This window comes from Thamnophis sirtalis, unplaced genomic scaffold (genome assembly GCF_051295495.1).
Source record: "Thamnophis sirtalis isolate CommonGarterSnake01/CBP01778 unplaced genomic scaffold, rThaSir2_p1.2 scaffold_15, whole genome shotgun sequence".
Lineage (NCBI taxonomy): Eukaryota > Metazoa > Chordata > Lepidosauria > Squamata > Natricidae > Thamnophis > Thamnophis sirtalis.
Window position 1 is genome coordinate 31,187,013 of NW_028261395.1, and position 9,882 is coordinate 31,196,894.

At 43.9% G+C, this 9,882-nt stretch overlaps 1 protein-coding gene across 3 annotated transcripts in view; it reads right to left on the reverse strand.

Annotated features, from left to right (window-relative positions):
- LOC106548560 (uncharacterized) overlaps nt 1-4,194 on the reverse strand; it is a 44,086-nt gene extending 39,892 nt beyond the window's left edge. The window contains exons 1-2 of one of the 3 annotated variants that reach the window (XM_087702067.1): nt 3,945-4,194; nt 2,198-2,224 (exon numbers count right to left, since the gene is read on the reverse strand). In XM_087702067.1, coding sequence (XP_087558193.1) covers nt 2,198-2,224; nt 3,945-4,045 — 128 coding nt within the window. In that variant the 5' untranslated portion in view covers nt 4,046-4,194. Of the gene's footprint in view, nt 1-2,197; nt 2,225-3,745 lie in introns of all 3 variants that reach the window. The other 2 variants (XM_087702066.1, XM_087702068.1) reach the window with 2 other exon arrangements.
- Between the last annotated feature and the right edge of the window lie 5,688 nt (nt 4,195-9,882).

The window sequence follows — 9,882 nt, forward strand, 5'->3', positions numbered from 1 at the left end:
TGGTAGTTATGTAACCGGTTCCTACCGGTTCGGCTGAATAGGTAGTAACTCGGGTGACCCGGGACTATACCAGTTCTATTTTTTGGGTACCGAACTGGTAGTAATGCCAGCAGTAACCCACCCCTGGTGTGTATCTTCTTCTCTACCTTACAGTCCACAGCCCCCAAACAACACAATACTCCAAGAAGTTCTGTCAGGACCACACGTTAAGTTGATTTATTGCTTATGCCTACACTTAAGAATCTAGTCAACTAACGCAGGGGTCCTCAAACTTTTTAAAGAGGGGGACAATTCACGGTCCCTCAGACTTGGAGGGCCAGACTGGCTGGTTGGGCATGGCTAGGTGGTCATGTGACTGGGTGGTCATGGCCAATTTAGAAGTCCATTAAACAATGCGCACAAATTAAACTTTAAATTGTCATGCTCCTGGGGATGGAAAGCAGGTTAGTGAAGAGATGCAGCTGCCTTGGATATGTATGTGAAGGACGTCTGTTTGTGTGTGTGTGTGTGTGTCCCTCCCTTCCTCCCTCTCTCTCTAGAGGCTGGGGAGGCCTCCTGAGGCCTCCTGAGGCCTTTGCGTGACCTGTTTTTGGCCCCCTCAGCCTCCAGAACCACTCTGCCACCCAAAAATGGGCCCATTTTTGGCCTCCTCAGTGGCTGGCAGCTGGTGGGTAGGTGGGTGATGTGGGCAGGGCAGCCTCATGGTCTGACATGGGCCAGATTAATGGCTTCAGCGGACCATATCTGGACTATGGGCTGTAGTTTGAGGACCCCTGAACTAACATTTCACTAGATAAATTGGAACTAGTCAACAGAATTCAAGAGACCTTGGACTGAGACCGCTAGTAGGAACGTAATGACTGCAGGCTGATTCCTCTTTAGACTCCAACCCGAGGCTCTTCCTGTCATTTCTCCTCCAATGATATTGGACAACCCCATTCTTGGTGGCTACATGGCCATAGAAGTTTTCTAAGCAAGACTACCAAAAGATCTAACCTCTTCCTGGCCTCTTATCCAGGTCCAAAGAGGTTCAGCCTTGATCAGCCAGGTAGGATACAGACTGCCGTATATACTGCTCATATTTGTGTGCCTCCCTTCTGCTGAATTGAATTTATATTTAATACTAGCTCATAACCCAACATTGCCCCGGTATTTATTTATAGGGGGGGAAAGTCCAGACCAAACATAATTTCTAATGTTGGATTTTCCCCCTTACCAGAGGGAGCCCCCTTGTGGACTACTGTGAGACTGTCACCATGGCAACTCTACTGCGCTGTACAGTAGAAGCTATTTTACAGCAGTACAGTAGAAGCCTTTTACGGCACAACAGGCTGTATCTTAACAGAATACACATCCCGTGGGGTGTTATGGGTGTCTTATCCCCACAGTGGTTTTTTCCAGAGGGTAAGTCATCTGTGTACCAGATTTGATTGAAATTGATAGAGTCATTCCAGAGTTCTGCTGGAACATAAACACACACACACAAACACACACACACAGACACATTTTTATATATACAGTATATAATCTCTCTCTCTCTCTCTCTCTCTCTCTCTCTCTCTCTCTCTCTCTCTCTCTCTCTCTCTCTCTCTCTCTCTCTCTCTCTCTCTCTGTCTCTCTGTAAATATATAAATAAAATGAAAGATGGATTCAGAATCCTGTATTTTTCAACAAAGACTTACAGTGGAATCCTGTGTATTTTTTAAAAAACATGTTCAACAGAGCTCATTGGCGAGCAATTACAAAAGCACATTCCTACCCTGTTTCCCTGAAAATAAGACCTCTCTGGATAATAAGCCCAATTGGGCTTTTGAGTGCATGAGCTAAAATAAACCCTCCCCCAAAAATAAACCCTCCCCGAAATATTGCAACACAGCATCAGCCATTTGGTGACCATGCTCGCCGCCTCCTGAATCTCAAAAATAATAAGACCTCCCCCAAATAAGGCCAAGCACTTATTTCGGGAATCAAAAGAAAATAAGACCCTCTCTTATTTTCAGGGAAACATGGTAGTTATTTTTGACATGCATAGTTTTTAAATGTTATATGGAACACTTTTAAAAAAAAATTGACCTCCAAATGCATGCGCACGCATGCGTACGCACACACACACACACACACACACACCCCTCAATGCGTGTTTGCGTTCTAATTTTAGTGGGTTTAATAAGACAAGCAATGGGATTTAAAAACCTACTTTTTTGCAAATAACATCTTTCCAGAGCTAGGAACAAAAAGGGAGAAAAGCCGTTATATAAAAAGTTTTTATAAAAAAAATAATAACCACCCCCACAACAAAAGAATAATAAAACGAAACAAAAGGGAGGAAAGCAAACAGTTTCATTTCACCAAAATGAATTCGAAGTCATTCATCTTCTCTTGCCATAAATCTAACAAAACCTCAAGATGTTTTTCACACCTCAGCATTCTCCATGCACGACCTCGAAACTTCCTTGGCTCAGTGAGACATTGAGTGAATGTTGTTCCATTTTACAACCTTTCTCGGCAGATATTACAACCTATCTGCCTTTTCTTTCTATAATCAAATAATGGTAAAAGTTTTTTTTTAAAGTTAGTAATTTGATAGTGAAGAAATTCTAGGACAGTTAATACATTATTTCTTCATCTTATTTTACTACTTTTGCTAATGCTTTCCAAAGCTGCTCCTTCTTTAAGCAATATGTATTTCTTTACTGGTTCAGCTCATTTTATTGCTTTCAGTCTTGACATTTGAAAAATATTTCTCTCTCTTAACAAATGAAATTAGTTCATAATTATTCCTATTTTGTATGAGCTGATATGGGATGTAATGTTTGCTAGTATTTAAAAATCATTAGCATAGGTAGTAGTTATGTTTTAAAAAGGAGTGTTGTTTTATAATGTTATCAGAACTGTTGCTTTGCTAGATGCTAAAGTTATAATGAAGGTATAAAGGATTAGAATTACTGTAGTCAATCTGTAAATTGTCAGCAAGCTCCCTTTGCTGAGTATAACTTATTTATGATTTCTAGTATAGAATTATTAACATCAAATGAAAACTTTGGAGCTATCATACAATTAGCTTTGAAATCAATCCACAATCAGTTGTCCAAATAAGCTACATTTTATGAGCTTCATTCAGAACATGAAGGAATTCAGATAAAACACAGAGCCCATAAAATGGCTTCTTGGTTTCAGTTCATTAGAAGTAAGATGTTAAAAGATGAAAAGAAAACCATAGAAAATAAGAGGAAAATGAAAAAATATCTACAGCATTAAACAAACAACAAATCTAATCACTGGGAAAGTGATTAGATCTAAGAATGTCTTTGGGAAGAAAGAATGAAAGAGAGAGAGAGGAAGGAGAAAAAGCAAGTAAGAAGAGAGATAGAGAAAAAGAAAGAAAAGGGATAGAGAGAAAGGAAGAAAGAAAAAGAGAGAGAGAAGGAAAGGAAGGAAGAAAGGAAGTTAAGAAGGGGAGAAACTGAAAGTAAGAAAAGCAATAGAGAAAAAGAAAGGATAGAGAAATAGAAAGAAAAGGAATATAGAGAGAAAAAAGAAGAGTTGAAAGGAAGGAAGGAAAGAAAGAGAAAAGAAAGAAGAGTTGGAATGAAGAAAGAAAAGAAAGAAACAAAGAGTTGGAAGGAAGAGAGGGAGGGAGGGAGGAAGGAAGGAGATTTTATCCATTCTTTGCAATATTCATGCTTTCTACAATTTTGGAGAAATGAGAGGAGGAAGGGAGAGATCATCGGATTGTCATGATTACCTATAAACCACAGCAACGAAAAAAATGAAGAAGCGAACTAGCATTCCAACTAAGGCACTATAAGGAGGCAGGTAGGGTCCACGGGAGGTCAGAGCCACGGATCTGGCTGCAGGTACAAACGTGGGACTGTCCATAATGTTTTTAAGGAGCTAAAAGCAACACTCTAAAAGTTCTACATCACAGGGCAACATAGTCCAACCTTTGCCAGAATGGGTCATATTCTTTCTCTTCTTCGCTGTCTTCCCGGGATAATCCATTTTTTAAACCTGTGGAATAGAAGAACTGCGCGGCAAAATTCATCGCCACCTCTCGGTTTTATCCCCAAAAGAGCAAGATTCCCTAGCGATGGATAAAAAAACGATAACAACAACAACTCTTTTGATCTTCAGATGGGCTGCGAAGGCCCGCCGGGTGCCTGGTTTACCGTCCAGCTGTCCTCCGATTTGACGGGGGGGACGAATAAAGCGACTTTGAAGCAAGATTGATGGCTACTATATAAAGAGATTATTTCAACCTGTCCCTGTCAATTTAAGTCAGGGCCTGAGAGTGATGCTTAGCTCAGCCTGGGCTGACGGTATGCAGCTTTAGATATTCTCAGCCTTCTCTGTTGGGGGTAAAATGACTTGGACAACATCCATCTCTCTGCCCAAGCAGGAGACCCTAGGCTCAGGAAGGTGAACCTGTGGCACACAGAGTCCTCTCGGTGGGCACATGTGCCATCGCCAGCTGCTCTTCTGGTTTCTGGTGTGCACGTGTGTGCCTGCCAAGACCAGCTGGTTTTTGCGGGTGCTGGAGTGCCAGAAAACAGCCCCCAAAATGCCCAAAAACCAGCCCGTTTTTTAAGACCGATTTTCAGGCCATATTCTGGGCTGTTTTTTTACTGTTTTCAGGCCATTTTTTGGGCCATTTACAGGCCATCTTCTGGGCTGTTATGGTGGCAATTTCTGGGCTGATTGTTTTTAGCCATTTTCTGGGCTGTGTTTTGGGCCATTTTCAAGCCATTTTTTGGGGGGGGGGATTTTCTGGCTGCTTTTTGGGGCCATTTTCAGGCCATCTTCTGGGCTGGTTTTTGGCCAATTTCTGGGCCATTTTGGGGCTGTTTTCTGCACTGTGTTTTGGGGCATTTTAGGCTCCTATGGAGCTGTTTTGGAGCCATTTTCAAGCCATCTTCCAGGCTGGTTTAGGGGCATTTTCTGGGCCATGTTTTAGGCTGTTTTCAGGCAATTTTTTCCTGAAAATCAGCCTGAAAATGCCCCCAAAACACCTGAAAACACCCCCAAACCACCCTGAACATGCCCCCAAAATGTCCAAAACACAGACATGAGCATGCCAGCCAGCTGCTGTTCAGGTTTCCATCCCTCCGCCCCTGCACATGCATGCATGTGCATTTTGCCACTCAGTGCCATAAAGGTTCGCCATCCCTGCCCTAGGCCATTGGATGGCTCTCCAATCTCTTCTTAAAAACCTCCATCAATGGAGCACCCGCAACCTCTGGAGGCCAGGAGTTCCACTGGTGAACTGTTTGAAGGAAAATCGTTCTAAAGACTCCAGGCGTCTGGAATCGGAGCTTTTTATAGGTAGCCAGCAGCTCTTTGGCCAAATGGAAAATGCCAGACTTGAATAGAGGAGTGATGGTAAACCCTGAAGATGGCCAAGAAGACAACCTCCATCCACACGCCAAGCCACACAAACGTCAGCAACAAAGAGCATGCCATCCTTTGGCTCCTGGGCCAGAGTGTTTCTTTGCCCCCATCATTGGAAGGATGGAGGATTTGACCGTATGCCAAGTGCAAATAGTGCTTGGGGGTGGGGGGTGAGCAGATAAACGGCTGGAAAAAAATGTGCAGGGCAAGGTTGAAAAAAAAGAAAAGACGGAAGGAATTTTGAAAGGAAGGAAACCATGTTCACGGTAATGTGGCCTGAAGGCTTTTCTGTCTGAAAGCAGCTTCAATTTTGGAAAGGAATCAATGCACGCAAAGGTTTTGAAGACTTGAATTTCTGTCGACGTTTAGGATAAGTAGCCTGTAATTAGGACTGCTGTATAGAGGGTGTAAATAACCAGATTACTACTAAATGACAGCAAAGGTGATTTTCTCTCCCTCTCTCCCTCCCTCCTTTCTTTCTTTCTCTCCCTCCCTCCCTCCTTTCTTTCTTTCTCTCCCTCCATCCGTCTCTCTTTCTTTTGCCCTCCCTCTCTCTTTTTCTCTCCCTCCATCCCCTTTCTTTCTTTCTTTCTTTCTTTCTCCCTCCCTCCCTCTTTCTCTTCCTCCTTCTCTCCTTTTCATTATCCCTCCCTCTCTCTTTCTCTCACTGACTCCCTCTTTCTTTCTCTCCCCCTCCCCCTCTCTTTTTCTCATTCCCTCTCTCTCTTCTTCTCTTTTCCTCCTCCTCTTTCTTTTTTCTTTCTCTCTCACTCTCACTCCCTCTCTTTCTCCCTTTCTCCTTCTCTCCTCCCCCCCTCCTCTCTTTCTCTCTCCCACCTTCCCTCTCTCTCTTACAGTCATCCAAAACCTGGAATTGTAATGAGCTCTTTTCCCTTCCCCCCCCCCCCGCACAAACTGTTCAGTGTCGCTGATGGTCTCCCATTCAAGTACTAAGTGGGGCCAATCCTGCTTAGCTTTTTTGAGACCAAGCCAGGCCAACTAAATACTGCCCTCTGCTGGACATTCCACAAAGCAATAATCCTTTCCCCCCAACTTTGGTGACTTTAAGACCTGTGGACTTCAACTCCCAGAATGCCCCAGTCGGCAAAGGATCTCACTGTGTAACTTCTGAATTCTTTGAAGAGCTATACAAGTCTAACCAAGATCCATCAAGTACAGATAGTCCTCGACTTACAACAGTTTATTTAGTGACCGCTCAAAGTTACAACATCACTGGAAAAAGTGACTTATGACCATTTTTCACACTTATGGCCATTGCAGCATCTCCATGGTTATGTGATCAAAATTCAGATGCTTGGCAACTGGCTCATATTTATGACGGTCATAGTGTCCCGGGGTCACGTGATCCCCCTTTTGTGACCTTCTGACAAGCAATGTCAATGGAGAAGCCAAATTCATTTAACACCTGGGTTACTAATTTAAGTATTGCAGTGATTCACTTAACAAATGGGTTTACTAATTTAAGTGATTCACTTAACAAATGTGGTGAGAAAAGTCATAAAAGGGGCGCAACTCCCTTAACAAATGTCTCACTTAGCAACATCAATTTGTGGCGCATTAAAAAAAAAACACCATAGGATTATGTTGTGGCCCAGCAGGAGCCATTGGAGGTGCCACCAGACTCTGACAGCGAGGGGCCCTATGAATTGGCTCTGGAGGATGTGGAGGACCCTGGACAGGGTTCCGACACTGATCAGGGCGCAGAGAGGCTGGTTGGCCACCAGGAGGCACCTGAGCCTTGGACCAGTGGGGAGGAGACAAGGGAGAGTGAGCCAGAGAGTGAGTTGTTCCTGGATGCACACCATCGAAGAGCTACTAGGCGTCAGGAACAATTACGCAATTACAGGAGGTAATCATGCTCAGCTGGTGGTCATTAGGCTCCTCTCCAGACTATAAAAAGGCTACTTGTGCACACACCCCTCTTTGCAGAAGTCAACACAGAATCGAATGTCGGAGAACTTTGTGTGAGCTTGGCAGGCTGGATTGCTGCCAAGCTTTATCTGTGTTTATTGCTGCCCAAGCTTGTCTGTGCTGGGTTGCTGCCAAGGACCCGGTTGTCTGTTAATTAAATGCCGTAATTTATCTCTGGCTTGTAGTGTGTTTTGGTGTGGAACGAGCGGGGTCAGAACAGGATTATATTCCAGCTGGAAAAACAACCAGATCTTGTTTTGGATTAGTGACATTTCTAATGTGTAGTTAGATCTCCAATTGCTCAGTATTAGTACCTTTATAAATCCTTAATAAGGCCACACCTGGAATACTGCATCCTATTTTGGTCACCACATTACAAAAAGATGCTAAGACTTTGGAACAAGGGCAGTGAAGAGCAATTAAGATGGTTAAAGGCCTGAAGACTAAAACATATGAAGAACAGTTGCAGGATTTGGGTTTGGCCAGTCTAGAGAAAAGAAGGACTAGGGGTGACATGACAGCTGTATTCCAGTATTTGAGGGGCTGCCGCAAAGAAGAGGAACTTATTTCCCAAAGCACCGGAAGGCAAGGCAAGAAACAATGGATGGATCCAAACTGGAATTAAGGAGAAAGAGCCAAGGTGGCGCAGTGGTTAAATGCAGCACTGCAGGCTACTGCTAGATCAGCAGGTCAGCGGTTCAAATCTCACCGGCTCAGGGTTGACTCAGCCTTCCATCCTTCCGAGGTGGGTAAAATGAGGACCCAGATTGTTGGGGGCAATATGCTGACTCTCTGTAAACCGCTTAGAGAGGCCTGAAAGGCCTATGAAGCGGTATATAAGTCTACTGCTACTGCTACTACTGAGAAATGTCCTGACAGTGAGGACAATTAAATAGCAATAGCAATAGCAATAGCAGTTAGACTTATATACCGCTTCATAGGGCTTTCAGCCCTCTCTACGCGGTTTACAAAGTCAGCATATCGCCCCCACAGTCTGGGTCCTCATTTCACCCACCTCGGAAGGATGGAAGGCTGAGTCAACCTTGAGCCACTGAGATTAGAACCGCCGAACTGCAGATAACAGTCAGCTGAAGTGGCCTTCAGTACTAACCACCACCCTAACCACTGCGCCACTGCGCCACTTCGGCTCTGGTGGAACAGCTGGCCTTCAGAGTTGTAGGTGGAACAGCTGGCCTTCAGAGTTGTAGGTGCTTCATCACTGGAGGTTTTTAAGAAAAGACTGAACAAAGCTATCTGAAATGGTATAGGGCAGGGATCGGCAACCTTAAACACTCAAAGAGCCATTTGGACCCGTTTCCCACAGAAAAGAAAACACCAGGAGCCACAAAACCCTCCCCGTGCCTGACTATTTCCTGAGCGGCCATAAAACTAGCATATGTACTTGAATTAAGGATTCTGTTTTCTTCTGAAACTTTTCTTTTCTTGGATTTAACCATGGTTGGCCTAGCGGTGGTTGAAAAGCTCAAAAAATCACATGTCAGCAGGTGTAATACATTGGCGGTTGCAATGCATATTTTGAGCAACAGGGAGCCACAGCAAAGGGACGAAAGAGCCACATGCGGCTCCAGAGCTGCTGGTTGCTGACCCCTGGAATAGGGTCTCCTGCTTGGGAGTGTTGGTGGACTAGGAGACCTCCAAGGTCTCTTCCAGCTTTATCCTAATCGATTGATTGCTCCAAGTCAAGGAAGAATGGAAGGAAGGAAGGAAGGAAGGAAGGAAGGAAGGAAGGAAGGAAGGAAGGAAGGAAGGAAGGAAGGAAGGAAGGAAGGAAGGAAGGAAGGAAGGAAGGAAGGAAGGAAGGAAACCTCCCAAAAAATGGAGGCCAAAGGAAGAGCCCAAAAGTTTATCAGCATGGGAAGCCATTTAGTAGATACCGTGAGGCAAATCTATCTGCCTCAGCTCAAGGCAACTTCAGATCTCACTTTTTCTAGAGATAATGCCACTCCGAGACTTTCTCACAGGACACGCTGTCTCCTAAACAGAGCGATTTTAGATAAGATCTTGGACAAAGTTTAACTATGGTATAGTGATTACCTTGTGAAGAGTAGCCATCCTTGGTTTAAAATTAAGTTTGCCTGGGGTCAGAACTGTTTAGCTTCTTAAGATGGGATAAACTGGAAAAGGAGCTATAATTATCCTGGCTCTTTGTTCCTTCCACGGCTCCTAAGAAATCCTCTTATTTTACACCAGGCACAGCTTTTGCATGTCTTGAAAAAGGGAGCATTTGCCCAGAATTACTAGCATAGTATTGAAGTATCCATCTTAGATTTGGGGCAAACTGAACCTTATTATTCAATGGAATAGTGTTCAATAAAATCCATGGTCTTCTTCCTTGGCGTACCCTTTGCTTTCTTTCCCCTTACTCTGACCTCCTAATCTTTTTCAATCCTCTCCAATCCTCTTCAATATTGAAGAATTAATGCCGAATGTTCCTATTGCCCTTTTTCTCTTCCCCTGATTGCAGGAACTGGGTGTGTCTTACTGGGCTTGAAAAGAAAGATGAGGGGTGACATGATAGTAGATGTGGGACTGTCACTGAGA